At 48.6% G+C, this 20,435-nt stretch overlaps 4 protein-coding genes across 4 annotated transcripts; 1 reads left to right on the forward strand and 3 right to left on the reverse strand.

Annotated features, from left to right (window-relative positions):
* Positions 1-8,873: 8,873 nt before the first annotated feature.
* On the reverse strand, positions 8,874-11,938 carry B0J16DRAFT_51459 (uncharacterized protein). Its single transcript, XM_046133969.1, has 5 exons — positions 11,682-11,938; positions 11,307-11,625; positions 11,080-11,259; positions 9,862-11,032; positions 8,874-9,816 (listed from the first exon to the last, which is right to left on the reverse strand). The coding sequence occupies exons 1-5, from the start codon at positions 11,841-11,843 to the stop codon at positions 9,084-9,086; spliced, it is 2,565 nt and encodes an 854-aa protein (XP_045985838.1). The 5' UTR covers positions 11,844-11,938; the 3' UTR covers positions 8,874-9,083.
* A 790-nt stretch (positions 11,939-12,728) lies between these two features.
* B0J16DRAFT_51575 (Metalloenzyme, LuxS/M16 peptidase-like protein) lies at positions 12,729-16,853 on the forward strand. The gene is made up of 4 exons (XM_046133970.1): positions 12,729-13,160; positions 13,314-14,099; positions 14,146-16,360; positions 16,405-16,853. The coding sequence occupies exons 1-4, from the start codon at positions 13,045-13,047 to the stop codon at positions 16,576-16,578; spliced, it is 3,291 nt and encodes a 1,096-aa protein (XP_045985839.1). The 5' UTR covers positions 12,729-13,044; the 3' UTR covers positions 16,579-16,853.
* Positions 16,659-18,344, reverse strand: B0J16DRAFT_299183 (peptidase family M48-domain-containing protein). Its single transcript, XM_046124526.1, has 3 exons — positions 18,296-18,344; positions 17,294-18,223; positions 16,659-17,247 (listed from the first exon to the last, which is right to left on the reverse strand). Exons 1-3 carry the CDS (start codon positions 18,308-18,310, stop codon positions 16,810-16,812), a joined length of 1,383 nt encoding a protein of 460 aa, XP_045985840.1. The 5' UTR covers positions 18,311-18,344; the 3' UTR covers positions 16,659-16,809.
* A 505-nt stretch (positions 18,345-18,849) lies between these two features.
* Positions 18,850-20,181, reverse strand: B0J16DRAFT_51596 (putative muscle-derived protein). The gene is made up of 4 exons (XM_046133971.1): positions 19,905-20,181; positions 19,710-19,858; positions 19,421-19,664; positions 18,850-19,369 (listed from the first exon to the last, which is right to left on the reverse strand). Exons 1-4 carry the CDS (start codon positions 20,124-20,126, stop codon positions 18,893-18,895), a joined length of 1,092 nt encoding a protein of 363 aa, XP_045985841.1. The 5' UTR covers positions 20,127-20,181; the 3' UTR covers positions 18,850-18,892.
* Positions 20,182-20,435: the final 254 nt, after the last annotated feature.

A 20,435-nucleotide genomic window follows, 5' to 3' on the forward strand; every position in this document is an offset into this window, starting at 1 on the left:
TATCCACCACACCAGGGCGGCCGATTAACTTCTATACAGTGCAGTAACGTGCAGCCTATCTTATAATCACAGGACCAACAGGGAACCCAGGCCAACAACAACTTACAGTACGGACGACAACATCGTTAGCCTTGCCCTCAGCCGTATCAAATGTCAACAAAACTCCAGCGCCCACGTACCTCGTACTCTTCAGCTTAGGGCCTCGCCTTATTCAACGTATCCACCGGGACTCTTAACTTACTCTTCCCCGAGAAACCGTCGCTGTTAACCCTGCCCTACCCTCGCTAGAGCTGGCACATCCAAAGTGACCGCCATTATTACTTTCGCCTACCGATACGTGCGACTGCATGGCATGTCAGGTCTCAATTCATCAGTGCAGATTGCCACAGCCACGGTACCCAGATACTCGGTTAAGGGGGGGCAGGGTTTACTCGATAGAGCATGCAGCACTGTAAATCCAAACACGATTTGGGTCACCCTCGTTTACAGGGTCGTTCCCAAGAAACCCGACGTTACCCAAACCCGCCAACAATGTCTATCATCTTCACATACAGACTTATCGTCGAGGTGACGTGGCATTATTGCCGTTGCCGGTTATAGTTATCGAAACACTGGGAAGTGCCGCTCAGTGACGATGGCATCGCATTATGACCGATGCAAGTCGGAGACTGTACAGCACTTTTGTTGCCGTCAATTATCGGCTCCTTTGTTTTAAGGACGGCATAAATAAAGACACGGAATAGTGACAATCAATGAGAGGCAGTCGCAACTCCTATGCCCAGACACGCGATACCAAACTGATCAGTCGGGTCAGTCGCCGGTCAGAGTATCCTGTGGGGATGAAGCCAATCGAAACTTAGTCCCAGGAGACGGGTTACAAAGCGTCATGGGCAGTGATCACAGAGTCTGAGACGTGAGAGGCTGATTGCCCCAGAATACCAGTTCCTGGGCTCAATATGCCTATTCCATATTCCGCCAATTTCTGTGGGACGCCAAGCGAGCTCGCCATATGATTTGACAATTTGTTGATGCTGGACAGAAAGACATTTTGAAACAAACGCCTGGACAACCAACAGCGGAATGAGATCATCATCTCGTCGATCTTTTGGCGCCGACTCCCGCCAATTTTTAGGTCAGGGCCCCCAAGCTCCAGACAGGGGAACGCGAGGGCCCCGGACAAGCTTGGAACCTGCAGAGGGGGTGTTGATAGTAAACGATTGTTCCCTGCGGACATTGTCGCTGTGGGGAATTCTCAGCTATCTCGGCCGTAGGTTACGGAGAACACTTGCTGTCCGTACCTGACTGTCCGCTCATCCGTCTTTGACGGACGCCATTCCCCGCTTTCTCGTGAATAGCACACAATGATACGGTCTGCAGCCTTGCCAGGCGTATTTTGAGCTCGGAAATGCTTTATTTTTGTGTACGCACTCAAAATATCATGACAACAGCGATTACAGCACGGATTACACATTACGCCGCAAACAGCCCTTGTCTGACATGGCCACAGATCACAGTGGCTAAAAAGATGACACAGGCCAATGGGTCAATCTTACTTGGGGTTTGTTATCAAGAAACCCTACATCTTGGAACTCCAGAGCGGGGTTCTGGAACAACAAACCACGAAGGGTATTCCATTCGAAATACACCGACATTTCTTTCCAGGCAATTTTTCGTGGTCACGAGCTACCCATCCCAGCTGGATCCAAGCGACAAAGGGCCAGCAAAGATGGAAACGCCATATTATCACATGCGGTGTGCCAGTACACGTTCCCATCTGTGTCGTTGATAGGGCACTATGGCGGCTCGCGCATCTCGAATTGCTTGAGAAGAATGGGTGTCTGAACGGCACCAGTGTGCTGGGCCAGCCATAGCCGCCAAACGAGTTGTGATTCGTTATTGATTCGTTAAAGGCTCGCTTCGTGGCGTGGGGAAGTATAATGACGTCGGTTTTTGAATCTTTGACCAATCGGTTGAGGGATCTATCATTGCGGATGGCCGGCCCCTAAGGGATCTTAAGGGGCATGATTATGAGACATGGGGCCGTCATTTGCTAGCAGCGACTTGAGCCCTGAGCCCCTGGAAGGGACTGAATAATTTTGTCTCGGGAGACAAATTGCAGTATCAGTCAGCCTTGCGATGTGTCGGCGTTCTTCGCATGTGACAGCGTTCAATCGGCCTAATTGCCATGATCAACATGTCGGTCGACTGAGAGTCTATCTGATCAGTCATACCTTATCGCAAACGGCAGACCGATATCTCAAGTTTCACGAAATCCGTCACTAGCCTTCAACATAAACTTCTCAACGGGAATATAAGGGTGGCCGGAAAGGTGATATGACGCGATTGCCGGGTGACGTAGGGGAATCTCGTGGCTCGGATAGTGACATTGAAGGACGCGGGGGTACGAGCGGGCTCAATTGCGGACTACAAGCATTGAAGCTTCAGGCATGCATGAGAAGTTATGCAACTTCATTCGCTGTCACTTGTGATGGCATTCGAGGTTCTGACTGAGACTATGGAATCGATCTCCTGACGTGTCTGTTTGATTGCGAATTAGGCCGTGTTCCACCAGTTCAACCTCAGATATGTTGCATTGGAACGGTCCTATCAGGAAAATAAAGCTCATGGCTCAATCCGGCGGTACTACAGCAGCCGTCTATAACCCTCGACTCGCATATCATCTCTGAGGGGCAAGGTTTCGGGTTCTTCGGCCGCGAGTGAAACTTCTTTTTACGATGCTACCTAGTGGTGGTCCCGGCGCATTCGAGATATACGATATCTCTTCGACATCTTCGATATGCTTCTATGAAACTTTTTTTCAGCTATTCTGCAACCGACATGAATCCCGTATTCAGCTCGTTCTAGCAGTGTCGGTTCCCTCGTGTTATAATTACCCACTGCTACAGATAACGTAGCGATGCCAAGCCCAGGGCCTGCTAAGCGGTCGTGCTGTCCGTCGTATTATACCGTTCTGGGAGTTGGCACGGCCGGTTTACGAGTGGTGAAGGTACGCCGTATTCTTACACTGCACAAAGAATGCCGATTATTCCGTTCCAAGACTTCTGCGACACGCCCTCAATTTCCACCGTTCTATGGGCTGCATCCACGTGCGTTTCTTTAAGCAGCACGTCGAAAAAGCATTAACCCCTTTGTGGGATGATAACCAACCACATCAAGCCAAGCATTTATGGTATGCCATAAGCTTCTGTGTCGAGACCTTGAATATTCTCGACCGGTTCCGACCACTGCAGTGACTGCGTCACAATCACCTTGGTCTATCGGCGCAAGGCACGAAATTATGCTCAATCTTACCTTGCATTTCTATCGCGTCATTGCGGCTGGGCACCTGATGTTCTGCAGGATACTTTTGCAATGTTACCACTACGTATAGAGCAACCAGAGGTGGCACAGCGCAAAGCATGTTGTATTGGCTCGCATCAACCCGCCGTGGATTCAAGCCCACCATGTAAACAACATACAGTATGCGAAGCGATCACCAGCATTCTGCAACTCAGAGTCCAATTATTCGCGTGAGGCGCGTTACGTTTAACTTTGAGCAACGATACATTGATCAAGCACACTGCAAGGTGGTGACCGGTCATTTGGTTATGTCGTCCACGAATACCCTATAAGTTGCAACCTATTCGCAGATCGTGGCAGCTATGACCATCAAGTTGGTTAACAAGCCAATCAGTGAGAGAGTCAAATTGAGTTCCTCTCTTTATCCATACGAGCACATCTCGGTGAGGGCCAACTATTTGCGGCAAAAAGTAAAGACCGCATTAGTCTTGGTTTAGTTCAACACCACTGGCATCTGAGAATGCCACGCAGAGAGGCTCGTGATGAAATGCGTCAAATCATCCCACGCTTACTGATAAAAAACCACGCGGTGGAATCGATACCACGGGAGTGCCCGCTCATTGCGCGCCTGCCGCTTCAATGCCGCATATGGAATGGGGTTAGGATGTGACAACGTGCATCAGAGCCGCCAATCTGTGATTTGATGCATCCGCTCGGCCTTCCTATTGAGGTGCAGATATTCGGATGTCAACCACCGGCTATTGCAATTGATAACTTGAGGTTGCAGTTGCAGTAGAGGCCGCCGGCAGAGTTACGGTATCAGGCAATTGATGCTTGTATCAATGGATGATTCTGGAGCTTACAACACGCAAGCGAGGTATCTGTTTACCTGTAGCACATCCTGGAAAGCTACCGTCTCGATAACGATGGACAGGGTTCGACGCTCGGGGCACAGGCGATGTATTGAGCTTCTACGATGACTCGAATAGACCCGTATGCCCTTGCTATGCGAGATGAGGTCTGCAGTCTAACTAAAAGATTACCAACATGACCTCGGTGAATTCCTTTTGCAGAGGGGCCTGACAGGGTATAGCTGCGCCTTTCATTGAACCAAGCTGATGGGAAGACCATTGCCGACAGGGTTAGAATCCGGCACATATCCTGCTCTTAGCACTCAACAGATAGACAGGTCATTTACAGAACACGGCACCGGTCAGTTCAACGGATCAATCATCCGGTAAACTCATCCGGATGCCTTCCAAAGGAACAATCTGCAGAGGGCCGGATGGTGACCAATTTCAAGCGGGACACCCCTTTGCTGATACCAACGCTTGGGCCAGCCGTCGCTGCACATCATTGATGTGCAGCAAGGGGTTCTCGCGATTGTCATGGGGAAGTCAGAGGTATATCGAGACCTACCGATAGACCCGGCATTGCTATGACAGCTCAATAACTATGGTACATTCGCTTCCATAGCAGTATCAAAAAGACAGAATACGACTTTCAACATTGCACTATCGTGACCAATCCCGTTCCGCGGATGTTCTACAACATCAAAGCGTACATACCGTTGGTTACTAGCGTCCGTGACACTCAACCGACTTGGGATTTTCATGGCTAACTTTAGAGCCTAAATTCAGCACCTTGTTACAGACTGTTTCTCTCTAGCTTGTCGGCAAAGTGCGTCCAGGGACCTCTTGACTCAGGCCGAATGCGTAATTAGCAGCATCAGGCAATGATGAGCTGCGTTACGTGGCATAACCTGTGGGATTTGCATCTCAATCAAGCCAGCAGCAGACTACAATACGAATTGAGTACAGAAGTGTTCTTGAAGCTCAAGACTTGACTACTACAGTACCTGAATCAGTGGGGCTCGAAAGCACTGTATCAAGATTCTTGGCAATTTGGTTTGAAACGACAATATTATGTGGGCCAAACTCAATTCAACAGTCGTCTCGTTCAGATTGATTACGATTAATACCAGCAAAACATACAATTGTGGAAGACATCTGAGCGTTCGGCGAGTTTAAAGCTGTTGAAACAGATGAAGAACCCAAGGACAGTGGGTGGACATACCTTGCTTCGAAACCTCAGGGACCAAGGACCCCCTAGCTCAATCCTGAGGGTTGTCAGGGTATGGACATGCTGTTCGTTTCGATGCTCAGCCTTCTAGAATCCTTCTTAGGCCCCTGCCTCGAAATCCCTGAAGGCAGTGACTTTGACGTCTATTTTGGCGTTGGGCTGCTGACTGTTAGTGCTTTGGGCGTGCGCAGTGATTAATGTCAGCACCAGTCCAGTGGCTGGGCCAGATCTGTTGGTGCAGATAGTTTGATTGTCTTCATTACACAGGCCCACCCGTCCAAATCCTTTGCCTTGTCGTACAGAGCTATGCGTTGTACAGCCACAGAGCATCATTGACAATGACCAGTCAGCTATTGCATCACCATAAAGGTCGCCACAGAGCACCAATGAGAGAGGCATCGCGAGGTATCATTATGGCGGACTTTTAGCCATATCTGACCCGACATTGTCACAAATCAGACTGTCTGACAGGCTTGGCTGCCTATCTAGAAGAGCATTGTGCCGCTGTTCCATCACTGGCTGGTTCATGCATGCATGGTGAAGCGAATATGTTGCAATTTGACATGATGGTATTTCAACCGTCGATACCTGGGATTTGCACATTCCTAGAATTCAAGGTGTGCTAACCAAGCACATTGTGTGCTGGCATACATCTATTACACTATCGGACGCATTTGGAGATAACGTCCCTAGCCTTGTCGATCTGCACAATCTTCTAGGCACCTACGGCACAGCCTATGATATACGCTACTCAGCCGTCTGATCAGCTGGGGATGTCCTGCTGTATGTAGGCTGACGAGTGCAACCTTGGTCCCTTGCGAGAATCCAAGGTACCTGCCATTTGTCTCATTTGCTGGACAATTCGAGTAGGTGGTTGCGCTGGCAAAATTCGATGATGGTGTTGCCATGTATAAGCCAGTGGTATATGGTCTTTTATTAAAAGGCTATGTGCGGAATCGCTAGTCCTGGCTCGGGCCGGTCCCATGTGTTGTCTTACATAGTGACTGGTCACTTTCCTGGCACATCTGTTACCCTACTTATGATTATCAGTTCGGCGAGGTCAGTGAGGGAGTTTGCGATGCATGCCCGTTCCTGGAGAGGTGCAGACGGCGCGGGGCGGCGGACAAAGACAAGATCGGAAGGGCGTGTCCGGCGCCGTGTCTATGGTATGCATTTGGTGAGAGGGCGACCTCAAATGCAGTTGATATCCAACCTCATGGGCAGACTTATGCATGTGTTTCGAGTGACCACCAACTCGCTTCTATCACTTACCGTCTCTCATCATGAGACCGAACAGTCCAGACAAAATTCGAGTTGTATAGCCACGGCGTCGAGACCAACGAAGATGAGTGGTTATCACAATTCACGGTGGTACTGAGCTCACCTTGTGCGAGGATGAATCGATACCAATACTGTCGGCTGATACTGTTTTCTGTTTGTCTGTTTAGAACCAGATGCAGGTCAGTTATCGCCGACATATCTTGGCTATTCGACGTGATCAGTCATGTCTTGTGATGCAATCGAGCACATGTCGTTGGAGTTTTATGAGTGTTTACCTCAGCCTCACCGAAGAGAGTCAGTTCTGACTGTACTGCCATGCCACGTCAACTGTCAAGAGACCGACTATCAGTCATCTACTCTCGAAAACTAGTTGCGCAAGTGTTGGACGGTCCGCCACTAGTCTAGGCCTAACGCCGACCGGAGGCTGATTTACAGTGACAGTCTGGATGTACAAGATTGCACTTGATCGTACAGTATGAGTCGGACAGCACATGTTGAACCCCTATCTACAAGCACAACACAACTGCTTGCTATACATGAGGATTCGGCACTTGCTTTGATTGACAGCAGGGCATGTCATGATCAGTGCATAAAATTAATCTCCCACAAGCTTACGGATCACTCGCATATTTACGTGGTCACGTTTCACGCGGCGAACAAGACCAGTCAATTTATTTTGAGTTTTTTCGAGACACGACCAGCTCTGCTTGCTTTGAGGAATCGGGCTGAGAGTGATTCGCCTGGTAGGGTTCCCCCTTACTACGGAGTCCTGGGATATGTGAAACGGCGAATTCGGTTCCGAGAGGTTGGTCCTAGTGCGGGGGTGGACCTTGTAGGTACATAACTCCGTTGGGATGACAGCGGATTTACACCTAATTTGGTAGTGGCAGTACATCCTTGAACATGACATGACTTGGGGGCTAACTATCAAGGACAGGAGCAGACGAGTTACTCACTACAACTTAGTATGGGAATCAATTCATGGATATCCTAGACTCTTACGGGGAGCGCGGAAGTGAAGAACAACGACATCAAAAGCTATGACCATACCGGAGGTTCTGGAAACCTTCCGGACAGAGCCAAAAGACCCACGAGTAAGAGCTCAGGCCCCATCTCATCTGTTCTCATGCTGAGACCCTAGAGTGAGTCTGAGGGAGATGGAAGGGGCCTCAACTCGTCGGGGGTCCGATTATGAAGTCTCTAGTCCACTAGCTTGACAAGCTAACAAGCATAATCTGAGCCCGACTTGAGATTCTGCCTTGAATCCTTTGGGATCTGTGCGACATTGTTTGGTGTTTTATGATCCATATCTTCTGGAAGCCGTTTCAATGCTATTCTAAGCTACGTGGACCATCTTGCGTCCTCTGCTTTGTTTAATCCGCGTATCGCTTGCGGCTGCGGCGAGTATACAATGAATACTAGTATTCATGGGCACACAGACTCTTGCAGCATGTTTCATTTCATGCTTGCTGGATCAAATATACGCACAAGCCAATCCATATCGACCAACAAACGACGGCCAACATGAATATTATGGGCATGAATTTGTCCGTCTCACGAGAAAACTCTGTTGGACAAACATCTGCCTTCAATGCGTTGGCACGACACAACACAGGGAAGCACCTGAAATAGGAATGCGCAATCTCTTGCTGCAAGTTTCCGCTGGTCACGTCCGCTTCTCTCCGAGGAAAGTTTGCTGCAGCATCCCGGAATCTGAATTTGACTGGTGAAAAGATATCTGCAGGTGCCTTGGCGCTTTTGTCGTCATACACACCCTCAAGACATGACGTTGTAAAAATATCTCGCTGTGAGTTACCGGTGAATTAGCTCAGCATGGTACGATGTAGACTCGACCGACGTGTGACCTGTGTTATGTGATATGTTGTGTTGAGGGAGGTCATTATGAGAAGTCATATGTTTGTTGTGAATGAAGTTGAATGAAACTGTTGGGGGTTTCTGATATGTTGTGATGGTATGGTGCTGTGTTGAGTTGTATCTCATGAGACGGAGTGGACAGTGAGAAATGATATACTTTTGGCTTTACAGCTTTTGATATGCTCAATTATGAGACACAATGTTACATGAAACTTGTTCTCGTTGTAAATATTCGTCTTCGCGTTGAGATGATGAGGAACAGTGTAGGGTAAGCGGATTCAAAGTAGTTGTGAGTATCGAAACGACTCTTGTCAGCGGTGAGATTCAATGGAAAGATATATCAAGGTGCATTAGTCCTTTCCTAAGAACCTCGATAATTGTCTTTGATACCTCAGAACTATGAAAGTCTGGGTGGATGTTTGTGAGGTGAAGCCTTGGACTGTATATGTCACATCGAATCGAACCTCATATCGTAACAGTCGCAACGACGCTTGCAATTTTAACGGTGTAAATGCTTCTATTAATCCAACTCTAAATAAATATCCTTATCGTTGAGCTGAAGGAGCAGGCTTGGACTGAATCTCCCGAATCGTCTCCCTTGTTCTCGGATTCGACTCAAAACTAGCTTCAATAAGGTCGACAACCTCTGAAGCGGAAAAGTAGAGACTCAACTCGCTTTCAAACCATAGATAGCGGACCTCATTAAGGTTGCTTTGAAGAACCTCGCTCAAGTACTTGAGACGAAGCCAACTGGGTGCATATTGAGCTGTTTGAGGAACTTCATCCTCTGTGCTTGGAGTACCCGCCAAAACACTAGGCAAGAAGAGGTCGTCCAGCTCTGTAGCAGTTGCGATGACCTTGGCGATGTTGTAGGCTTCATCTTGACCGATTGAAGACATCTCAAGGACGTCCGTGATAAGCTTGGTTGCAACAGCTTCAACGAGAGAACCCAGAGCTTGTGTCCAAACTGAACGAGCCAGAATAGATTTCCACACAGAAGCCATTGCGCGGATACGACCCGTAGCCAACTCTACACAAGACTCCATTTCATCTTGCTGCATCAAACTTTGAGCACCGCCAAGGAAATCACGAAGGATAGTCTTTTGGATGTTCATCTCGTTGGCGTAACTTCGATTGGCAAAGCTCTGTAGGCTTTTGACGTCGTTGTCGAGCCGTAGCATGTTCCTAGCTCTGGGCGTTAGGTCTTCGCGCTTCTTCCAGGCATCAGCAAACTCGGAGAGTCTTTCTGCTAGATACATAGCATCATTGTATAAGAACCTGTTCTGTGTCAGTAGTGTTTTCCCAACAGATCGATGTTCTTACATATTGCCGCCCTCGCTCAGGGAATAGTAATACGGCGAGATGGCTCTGAACAGTGCCAAGGCAAACGTTGGCAAACCGAATAGACCAGGCGCTGTAGCTGCAACTGGCGCATATTCGACATCATCTCTCGTCAATGCAGCACCGTCTTCTAGAATGGCCTGGATCAGCTCGAGAACCGGCTCAGGCATAGATGAAACGCTGTAGGTTTCTTTCAAAACGAGCTCTCGAGTCTCCTGTTGAGCTTGAGACTTGATCTTTTTTGCGGCCGGCTCTGGTTCTTGAACAGTATCTTCGTCACCCCATCCCCAAGCAGCAGCAGCATCATCCTCATCATCCTTTTCGCTAGCTTCTTTCGTGTCTTTGGGTTCAGCAGTGGTATCTTCTTCGTCCCATCCCCACGCATCGGCTCCGTCATCTTCATCGGCTTTGGTAGAACCTGGTCCCTTTGTAGGTTTTGTCTCTTTGGGCTGCTGGTTATCTTCCTCCCATGCATCACCCCAATCAGCACCCCAGTCGGCGGTTTCGGCAGTTGCACCAGCGCCTCCTGGTGTTTTGGTGATCTCTTTTCCTTCCGCGATTGATACCATCTGCTTCTCAACCTTTTCGACCTGTTTGGACTCTCCGATTCCACCGAGTAACTTTGATCGAACAGAGTCGAGAGTAGTCTCTCGGCATTTTCCAAGCCATATTGATGGTGCATTATCAACCCAGTTCTGTAGATCTTCCAAACCGGTGTATTTATACTCAGTGAGGTTTTGACAGAACTTTTGAGTCCTCTGGATCATGGCTTGAAAGCTGTCCATATCTTTTAATGATGAGGGTACGGCGGGAGCCAACCATTCTCCTATGAGTCTGGGTATCACGTCGGCCACCATAAAGTTGGCTAATGGTGGAAAAACCATCTTGGGGATTTTTCGAGAGACCCATGCAAATGCCGTTTCTAAATCAGTAAGCAGGGCGTCGACCGATCTTGATGCTTCGCCGGACAGCTTAAGTATATCTTGATCTTCTTGTATCGAAGGAAAAGTGGCGTTTCTGATGTCCATGCGAGGCGATATAATTGTAGCATCCAAGTTTCGCCACAGCTGCTCCATATGCTCATCGATCTCTTTGTAGATGTCCAGACCACATGCGACGTCTAAGAGTTCCATCTGGACTTCTCCATGCTCATCTGATATCTGTTAGTGGTGGTGGCACTTCGAGATACAACGTTCTTACCCGCGATCATATTGCGAATAGTGAATTGGCGAGTTTCGATGTCGGCATTAATCAATGTCTTCCAATGATGATCGAACATCTCACGAACAGAAGAATGGAGCTTGAAACTTCGGAGCTTCAAAAGCTTCATCACTCGGCAAGACTTGCTGACACTGATATCATTCAAAGCTTTTTCGAATACTTTGAATAGTTAGCAAGATATTGAGCGAAAGGATACAAGAACGTACACTTGAGGTGAAGTAGCGAATCATGAACGGAAGGTCTGTGGTAAGCTTCCTCCGCCTCATCCAACGACTGAACAGCAAACTTGATCTTTTGCAACACATCGTGAAGCTGCTGGCTGTACTGAACTTCTCGGTTTAAGAATTCCGCCTTTTCTTCTGCATCTTGCACAGCTTCACCAGAGACATCGGGAGCCTCAGATTGTCGTTCGATTTCGTTGGCCATCGCCTTGGAGCGGAAAATATCCTCCTGCAGGGCTTTTGAATTCCGTACCCATGAATCGACATCTTGTTTCGTTTCTTGGTTGATGGTGTGTAGCTCGGCCTGTGAGCGTCGTGAGCATCATATTTGATGGCTATTCGTTCATAACGGAATCATACCTCCAGCCCTTTCTTGGCTTCTGCCAGAGCCTGGATCGCAGGTTGTAGATCGGTTTCGGAAACAGGAGGGAGTACGGAGATATCCTCGGGGAATCGGCCTTCGAGGGAGAATGCGACAAGAGCGTCGCTAAGTTTCTGCGGCGCTTCTGTAGTTGCGGCCATCGTGAGGTTCGGGATTATCGTGGAATAGAGGGTCGGAGTTGAAGCTATACGTGTATTGTAGGTGTAGTCGGTAGCTTCTTGAGTCGGTGACTTTGACTTAGTTTGCGATTTATTCGTCACTATTACAGTGATAAACCAATTGAATCAAATCTAGAAACATAAAATCACTATTCGCATGGTTGATGTGAGCTCTAATCATGAGCTGTTGTTGTTTGTCGCAAGTTGCAGGAGCGATCAGCCACAAGCTGGCAAGTTTCCAGTGCCGTCATGACAGCACTGCAGCTTCCCAATTGGATTTGCGGATACGCACCTGCCACTTTCCTACAGCGTGGCGTAAATGTTGGTCCAAGCGCTTAGCGGCTGTGTAGCCAATCAATAGTGAGCTCAAGCCATCTTTAGGTATTGTTCTTGAAGCCCACCTTCCGATTGTATTGTTCTTATGATCATGAATAGGAAGGAGATGCACATGAAAGGGCCGTGCCTGCCGAGACTGAGAATGTGGGATAGCTGCTTTGTTTGTGTTGTGTGCTTTGAGGTTATACCCGGATAGATTAGTGGTTAGAAACATGTGAGACAGAAGCTACTATACCGATGATAGGCTTTATTAGAGACAAGTTGGTAGTAATCATGTTTGTTTGCTTATTGCTTACACTTATAGGATCCCCCCCTTTAGTCTTGTTATAACTTCATCTCCTCCCTACAACATTGTCAAGCTGTTCTATCGTGGTTACTATCACAAGCTGTGCTGCCTTGATAGCGGGGTAATTTTCACTTTAGGCCCATCACTGGATTGATTTGGTTGGACCCCTCATCGCGCAGCTCTTCGGGCTTTCTTGCTCTTACTTGCAGCAACCAACGGTACAGCCAGCCTTGGATTACCTACCGCAACAATTCTTCGAAGGTAAGTAAAAGTTTCTTTCCGGTCTGACTGCATTGTGTGTCACGTATTCTCTTCTATTTCTGCCTTATCTGCCTTGTTCTTTCGTCTACCTCTTTTGATGGCGGGGTCTTTTTCTCCTGGTTGGGTATGACAATCTTTATACGAACAAGTATATCAGAGTATCCGGATACTCGTATTCAAGAAGTTTCTTGAAACTATCACCATTGCTTCTCGTCAGATGCTATTCGTGCCAAGCTTTCTATAGCTTTAGGCCCCTTTAATCCGACTCGGGCACAATAAGCCCCTACTTTCTTAGTCGTGATGTCACCCTCTCATCGTTCACAATCTCAATATGCTGTTGCTGTGATAATTGCTCTGCTCAGCGTTGCCGCTTATTTGCTCACGTCAAGCTTTCCTCATCCAGCCACAAGTATCGAGTCAGTTTGTCTTTCATCCTGTTGATTATGCTTTGTTGCTGTATATGTCATGCACTGTCATACCGTCTGAACTCTATGAACTTCCACCACAACATTGGCTTTACTCAGAAACTCATTCAAATTGCTTCTTACTCTTCATACTAACTTGTACAGTTCTCTTTGGAGCCTCATAGGCATCAAACCCTTCAAGATGTCGGCCAAGTCTCATTTCCGCAAGATCCAAAGCTTCAAGACCGACTATGCTCCTTGCACAATCACTCAATATGTTTCAGAACGCAGTGGTATGCAGGTTGTTGTTGCCGACCGTAAGGGCCCAAAGCTCAATGGTTACTTCACCCTAGCCACTGAGATCTTTGATGATTCAGGTGCTCCTCATACCCTTGAGCATCTTGTCTTCATGGGTTCCAAGAGCTACCAGTACAAGGGTCTTCTCGACAAGCTCTCTTCTCGAGCTTACTCTCACACCAACGCCTGGACTGCCACCGATCACACAGCTTACACCCTCGAGACCGCCGGTTGGGATGGTTTCGCTCAGATTCTTCCTGTATATCTCGAACATGTTATCTTGCCTACGATTACAGATGAAGGTATAGTGACTGAAGTTTGGCACATTGACGGCGAAGGCAACGATGCTGGAGTTGTTTACTCCGAGATGCAAGCTGTTCAGTTCCGCAGTTCTGAGATCATGGACCTCAAGGCTCGTCGTCTCCTTTACCCCGAGAACGTCGGTTTCCGCTACGAGACTGGCGGCATGACTGATGCTCTCCGTGTTCTTACTCCTGAACGTATTCGCCAATTCCACAAGGATATGTACCAACCACGAAACCTGTGTCTGTGTCTTGTCGGAGAAGTCAACCAGGACGAGCTTATCCAGATTCTTGAGCAATTTGAAGAGTCTATCAAGGATGATATTCCTTCCCTCGATACCCCTTTCAAGAGGCAAGCTATTCTTAAGCGTACAATATACTTTACTGACCATTTGCAGACCATGGATCGACTCCGCCTCGCCCCCTAAGATCAACGAAACCAAGATTGTGACCGCAGAATTCCCAGAGGAGGACGAGTCGGTCGGAGAGGTCCTTGTTGGCTTCTTCGGTCCCGACTGCATGGATCTGATCAACTCATCTGCGCTTAACGTTCTTCTTACCTACCTGTGTGGTTCTTCTGTCTCTATTCTAGAGAACGTTATGGTTGAGAAGGAGGAGCTTGCAAGCTCAGTTTCCTACTGGACCGATCCTCGACCCAACAGTGTTATCTGGCTTCAGCCCACAGGTGTCGCCACCGAGAAGCTCGAGTCTGTCGAGAAGCGACTTATCGAACTACTCAAAGAGGTCGCCTCCAAGCCTGTAGACATGGACTATATGAGAGAGTGTATCCGCCGCGAAAGACGTCAAGTCAAGTACCACGCTGAAACCTCCGAGTCTTTCTACGCAACCAACATCATCACCGACTACCTTTTCGGTAAGCGTGATGGTTCTACTCTCGCGGATCTGCAGAATCTGGAAGAGTACGATGTTTTGGAGAAGTGGGAGGACAAGCAGTGGCGAGACTTCCTCAGCAAGTGGATGGCTGATGCTCCTCATATCTCTATCCTCGGCAAGCCTTCCAACGAATTGGCCACCAAGATGAAGAAGGACGAGGAAGCTCGAATTGCCAAGCGCAAGGAGGACTTGGGCGCTGAGGGTCTCGAGAAACTTGCTAAGCGTCTCGAAGATGCCAAGAAGAAGAACGACGAGCCTATTCCTGCCGAGGTTGTTGACCGTTGGAGCGTTCCCGGTACCGATTCTATTCACTTCATTGAGTCGGATACTGCCCGCTCCGGACATGCCCGTTCAATCGGCTTGGGTAGCGGATCCGCCCAAAAGGTTATCGACGGTACGACTCAAGGCAAACTGCCACTGTTCATCCAGTTTGAGGACGTCCCTACCAACTTTGTTCACATTACCATCCACATTGGTACTTCTCAGGTCCCCAATGAGTTGAAGCCGTTGATGCCCATCTTCAGCGACAACTTCTTCAACACACACATCATGCGCGAAGGTAAGCAGGTCGGCTTTGAGCAGGTCGTTATGGAGCTTGAGCGGGATACTATTAGTTACGCTCTCAGCTCCGCCCGCTACCTTGGTGATCCCGACGGTATCATGATTCAGTTCCAGGTCGAGCCTGAGAAGTATGCTGCTGCCGTCGAGTGGATCCGCACCATGATGTTCGACTCTATCTTCGATCCTCAGCGTCTCAAGGCTAGTGTTAGCAAAGCTCTTGCTGACATCCCTGAGTCCAAGCGTGACGGTAAGTCCATGGCCAGTGAGGTCAGCGCTGCGTTCCACATGGAGAAATCCTCGTTGGCTGTTGCTAAGCGCGTGCTTGTTCGTGCTGTGTACTTGAAGAGACTTAAGAAGCTTCTCGAGAAGGAACCTGAAAAGGTTGTCGGTTGGTTCAACACTGTCCGCGACTCACTTTTCACCTTCCAGAACCTGCGTTTCCTTGTCACGGCTAACCTCGCCACTCTGCCTGACCCATTGACTACATGGGATACGCTTTCCAAGTCTCTGGCACCAGCTGAGAAGATGATTGACATCCCCAAGCCTGTGAGCCTTCTCAACGATGAAGGTCGCAACCCTGGCTCGGTTGGCGCAGTCATCGTTCCCATGACTACTCTTGAGAGTTCTTACTCCGTCTCAACAGCCCAAGGCATGGCCTCCTACACCGATCCTCGCCTTGCCTCTATCATGGTTGCTATTGGCTACCTTGAAGCGGCTGAAGGCCCTCTTTGGAACGCTGTTCGAGGTGCTGGTTACGCCTACGGTGTTTACTTCTCTAGAGACATCAACTCTGGTATCATTTCGTACAACGTGTACCGCTCACCCGACGCCTACAAGGCTATCAAAGCCTCCAAGGAGGCCATCAGCAAGATTGCCGACGGTTCGGTCGAAATTGATCATCACCTTCTTGAGGGTACTATCAGCCAGATCGTTGTCATGTTTGCTGATGAGCAGTCTACCATGCCTAGTGCTGCTCAGCAAAACTTTGTTCAAGGTGTTGTTCGTGGTCTTCCCAGTGATTGGGACAAGGAGGTTCTGCGACGTGTACGAGCTGTCACTATCGACGAAATCAAGACTGCTCTGCGCGAGACTGTCCTACCATGCTTCGAGCCCGGCAAGAGCAACGTCGTTGTCACCGCCGCCAAGATCATGCAAGAGGTTTGTTCCCCCAATCGCTTCTCAACTATTACTAACTTTCGCAGGGTATGGAGGCTTCATTCAAGGAGATGGGCTACAAGGTTCAGACACATGAGCTCAGCTACTTCCATGATGATTATGGTCTGAAGCCTGAGGATGGTGAGGAAGAAGAGTCGTCCGAGGAAGATGAAGAATTAGAAGGTTCGGAGGGATCATACGATTCTGATGAGTCTGATTAGAGGACCGTAAATGGCGCTGAGGTAGACTTGAGTAACTCAAGAGTATATCGGTAGCGATGCCAGAATAGAAGCAATAAAAATCAGTTTGTATTTTACACGAGTCTGGTTCTATCCTGTCTAAGGGCGGCCAATCCTTTCTAGATCTCCAGCTCCGTCCCGGCCATTTCTGATTCTAGCAACATTCAATGAATTTAGCAAGAAATCTTTAATCTAATGTTGTTCCTTCTAGGTTTACAACTCGTCGCGACCACTGGCCTTGACAACACCCTCCTTCTCAGACTTATCGGTGACACCCTCAGTGATGGCCTCGGATCCCTTCCAGCCAAGAGCGTTGAGTCGCTCAGACAGATGGGGGTGAGAGAAGTGGTAGCTGGCGTACATCCAGTCGGCATCCATGGTGCTGAGGTTCTGAATCTGAAGCTTGAGGAGAGAGCGGGCGAGCTGCTCGGGGTAACCAAGCTGCTTGGCAAAGGCATCGGCCTGGAACTCGAACTTGCGGCTGACAATGTGCATAAGGAGGTTGATGACGAGATCCATGGGAGCGAGAGCATCAGAGAAGAGAATGAATCCGACAATGATGGGATGCTCCTTGAGGAAACCGAAAGATGAGTACAGAGAGTGGTTGTTGATGAAGACAGAGAAGAGGAGGAAGATGTAGAATGAGTGAGCCTGTAATTGTTAGTGCATGCTTGACTGATTGAGTTGATGTGCTTACCTGAGAGATACCAAAGAGACTGGTGGTGTGGCCGAGCTTCCAGTGACCCAACTCGTGGGCAAGAACAGCAACAACCTCATCGGGCTCGCTCTTCTCAATCAGAGTATCGTAGATGACAATGTGCTTCTTCCAGGGGAGACCAAAGAAATAGGCGTTAGAGTGGGCGCTTCGCTTGCTTCCATCAATGACGTAGAGCTCGTGCAGGGGGAACTTGAGGCTGGCGGCGAGAGCTTCAACCTTGGTCTTGAGCTCACCATCCTCGAGAGGAGACAGCTTGTTGAACAGAGGTAGAATAGCAACGGGGTAGATGGTGATCATGAAAACCTGGAGAGCAATGACGAAGAGCCACAAGTAGTAGAAGAACGAGTTACCAGTCTTCTGGATGATCTTGAGGAAACCAGCGAGGAATGGAGGCGCGAGAACAAAGGTGAGAGCCTGGGTCTTGATAATATCGGTGACAAAGAGCTTAGGCGTCTGCTTGTTGAACCCGAATTTCTCTTCAAGAACAAAAGTCTGGTAAATCGAAGAAGGAAGACGAAGAAGCGAGCTGATGACGGTAAAAGTCAAGACAAAGACGATGGTATGGCTGATCTCCCCGGAGAAGCGCGCAGGAGCCCATTTGAGAAGAAGATCGCCAGTCCAGGACCAGAGCTTAGGGAGGACATCGAAGTGCATAAAGGCGAGATTTTGAACCTGAGAGTAGAGACCGTTGATGATTTCGAACTTTGCCTTGGCGCGACCGTAGGCCTGCGACTTGTCAAAGACTTCCTGGGAGACTTCCTTGGAGAGGACGGTGGGGGGCTTGGTTTTCTGGAGGACGCGGTATTGACGGGCTGTGAGGAAGGTTTCGAAGAGGTATTGGCCGACTGAGAAGCCCATGATGAGCTTCTTCCATGGGAAGAGCGGGCGATCGAGGAAGCGCGCAAGGCGCTGTAAAAGTTAGCATTTATTGTCATCAGAGCACAGAAATTGGTGCGAATTGTATGCGCGAGATCAACTTACCTGAAGGAAATCCATGGTTGCGGTGTTGTTGATGAACCGTATACCTTGGATGTAGTTGTAAGATAGAAGCTATAGGCCCCCGTTACGCGGCTTATCAAAGTGGGATGCGATCTGGCCTAACGCACGCCGGGGGATATTTCCCGATATCCCGATAGGATGCAACACCACAACTCAAATTATAGGTAGCACAATAAATCACAAAGTGATACTGATTGCTATACAATTGACAATTGTGTGTCATTGACAATTGTGTCTCTAGTTTAATATAGTGATTCACTGCCTTCACAAATGTCTCACATTGCACATGGCTTCAAGTAGAGCGAGGACGTCCAAGTTGAATAATGCCAAGCTACGACAATACTTCTTACATGCAACAGCAAAACGAAACAAAAGCATCTCTAACAAGAAACCCAACCGAATAGCCAACTACTCGATCTTTTGTGCTTCGAAATACGCAACCATAGCTTCACGGAGCCGATCGAGCTGCGTAACTGACATGCCCCTTATGTAGTCGGCCATCAAGGTCAGATCGTCAGCTTTTGTGTCATCCGCTGGCTGAGTTGTGGCTACAGCTTGAGTTTCCTTCTGAGTGGCCTCCTAGTGCCCGTTTGTTGTGGCCGAGGTCACCGGCTGAGGAGGACGCTCTGGTCCGTATGCTACTGGCGTTCCTTGCTCGTTGCCTTGGGTTTCCTCCTCTGTATCGTCGTCGAACTCACTAAGTTCTTCTTCGCCATCGTCGGAGTAATCGCTTTCGTCGCCCTCGTGTCCTCCATGACTATCCGAGTAACCGCTCTCAACAGTATTGGCCATGCCGGATGGCACCTTGCGGCCCTGTTGTTGCATCTGTTGGATGATGCTCCTAAGTTTCTCGGTCTTTTGCTCAGCGGTTTCCGTCTTCTTCTTCCAGTCCTGCCGTTCTTCGGCCATACGGATGATGTTGGCGGCTGTCGCCTCCTTTTGGCGCTTCAAGGCTTCGTTCTCCTTCTCTAATCGCTTGCCTTTCTTAGACATGTCCTCCATCTCCTTACGAAACGATAGAAACAGATCGTTGCTGTTGTTTAGGGTATCCTCTACCTGCTGTGCCATTAGTCAACAGACCGAACTGTCTTGATCATGTCCACTCACCTGCTTGAACTTATCAACATAGACATTGAGCTGATTCCGAAGTTCAGTTTCTGTCTTGGTGAAAGCTTGAACTTGCGCCTGGAGATGTCGAGCTTTAGTCGACTCTGCTTCGGCGTTCTTCTTTTCTCGTTCGTATCGCGCCATATGGTACTGGACTTCCAATTCTTTGGTTCGCATTAGCGAGTGGAAATGTAACTCCCGTAACTCATATTGCTCGATGAAAGACTTGAAGCGGACTCGGAAACTGTTAAAGTTAGTATGCAGACTTATAGTAGACGATGATGCATACAGTTCGTCGACCTCCATATCCACCACTTGTTTCTTTGGTGTATCCTTTTCTTCCTGATACCCTTCCAATTTCGATAGTAGAGTAGCATACTTCTCGTCCCAGTGAGTATTATTACGCTTTTGGGTTGTCTGAAGTTCCTTGTTCTCGTTCTGGCCAAGTTAGCCAGTGTACCTTGCGAATAGAGTTCCAACAAACCTTCATCTTATTGTTATCTCGTTGCAGTTCTCGACAAAGTTTCTCCAGCTTCTCCTTCAAGCCAACAGTCTTGCTAAGTTCGTTTCGACTTGCATCTCGCTCCTTCTGTAAATTATCTCCACGTCGCTTATTCTTGAGATTCTCACGTTCCAGGCGTCGCATGTCGGCCAGGAGCTGGCTAGACTTTTGGGTAAGGTGATCGATCTTTTGCATGTTGTCCATCTTAGAGACTTGTTGAAGAAGATCTCGGTTCGCCTTCTTCACTTCACGTTCTGTAGCGTCCACGTATCAGCATTATCGTTCCTGTCGCCTGGGGGTCGCCGCTGGTAGACAACAAGGTCAGACGCACCAATCTCCAACTCTTGATCCTTCTCCCCCGCAGCATCCTGCTCCAGCTGCGATATACGCGCATGGAGCAGGCGCGAAGCCTCGTCATTAGGCATGTTTTTCTTTCCTTTAGGTTTTTTGGCTGATGCGGGTGAATGAGCGTGACCGTGGTGCCCGTTAGTGAGATGCTCGTCCAACTGGCCC

Source organism: Fusarium flagelliforme, assembly GCF_020744385.1.
Source record: "Fusarium flagelliforme strain FIESC 12 MPI-CAGE-AA-0113 chromosome Unknown B0J16scaffold_2, whole genome shotgun sequence".
In the NCBI taxonomy this organism is placed as follows: domain Eukaryota; kingdom Fungi; phylum Ascomycota; class Sordariomycetes; order Hypocreales; family Nectriaceae; genus Fusarium; species Fusarium flagelliforme.

Excerpts from the sequence above, each read along its gene's own strand:
- B0J16DRAFT_299183 (XM_046124526.1), bottom strand. Across the intron at positions 17,248-17,293 it reads GTCTCTTTGGTATCTCTCAG|GCTCACTCATTCTACATCTT; the intron begins GTAAGCACATCA and ends TAACAATTACAG.
- B0J16DRAFT_51596 (XM_046133971.1), bottom strand. The coding sequence starts at position 20,126 with ATGGACAACATGCAAAAGATCGATCACCTTACCCAAAAGTCTAGCCAG. Across the intron at positions 19,665-19,709 it reads GATATGGAGGTCGACGAACT|TTTCCGAGTCCGCTTCAAGT; the intron begins GTATGCATCATC and ends TAACTTTAACAG. Across the intron at positions 19,370-19,420 it reads ATGTTGATAAGTTCAAGCAG|GTAGAGGATACCCTAAACAA; the intron begins GTGAGTGGACAT and ends ATGGCACAGCAG.
- B0J16DRAFT_51575 (XM_046133970.1), top strand. The coding sequence starts at position 13,045 with ATGTCACCCTCTCATCGTTCACAATCTCAATATGCTGTTGCTGTGATA. Across the intron at positions 13,161-13,313 it reads CATCCAGCCACAAGTATCGA|TTCTCTTTGGAGCCTCATAG; the intron begins GTCAGTTTGTCT and ends TAACTTGTACAG. Across the intron at positions 16,361-16,404 it reads CCGCCAAGATCATGCAAGAG|GGTATGGAGGCTTCATTCAA; the intron begins GTTTGTTCCCCC and ends TAACTTTCGCAG.
- B0J16DRAFT_51459 (XM_046133969.1), bottom strand. The coding sequence starts at position 11,843 with ATGGCCGCAACTACAGAAGCGCCGCAGAAACTTAGCGACGCTCTTGTC. Across the intron at positions 11,033-11,079 it reads TATTCGCAATATGATCGCGG|ATGAGCATGGAGAAGTCCAG; the intron begins GTAAGAACGTTG and ends AACAGATATCAG. Across the intron at positions 9,817-9,861 it reads CTGAGCGAGGGCGGCAATAT|GTTCTTATACAATGATGCTA; the intron begins GTAAGAACATCG and ends GACACAGAACAG.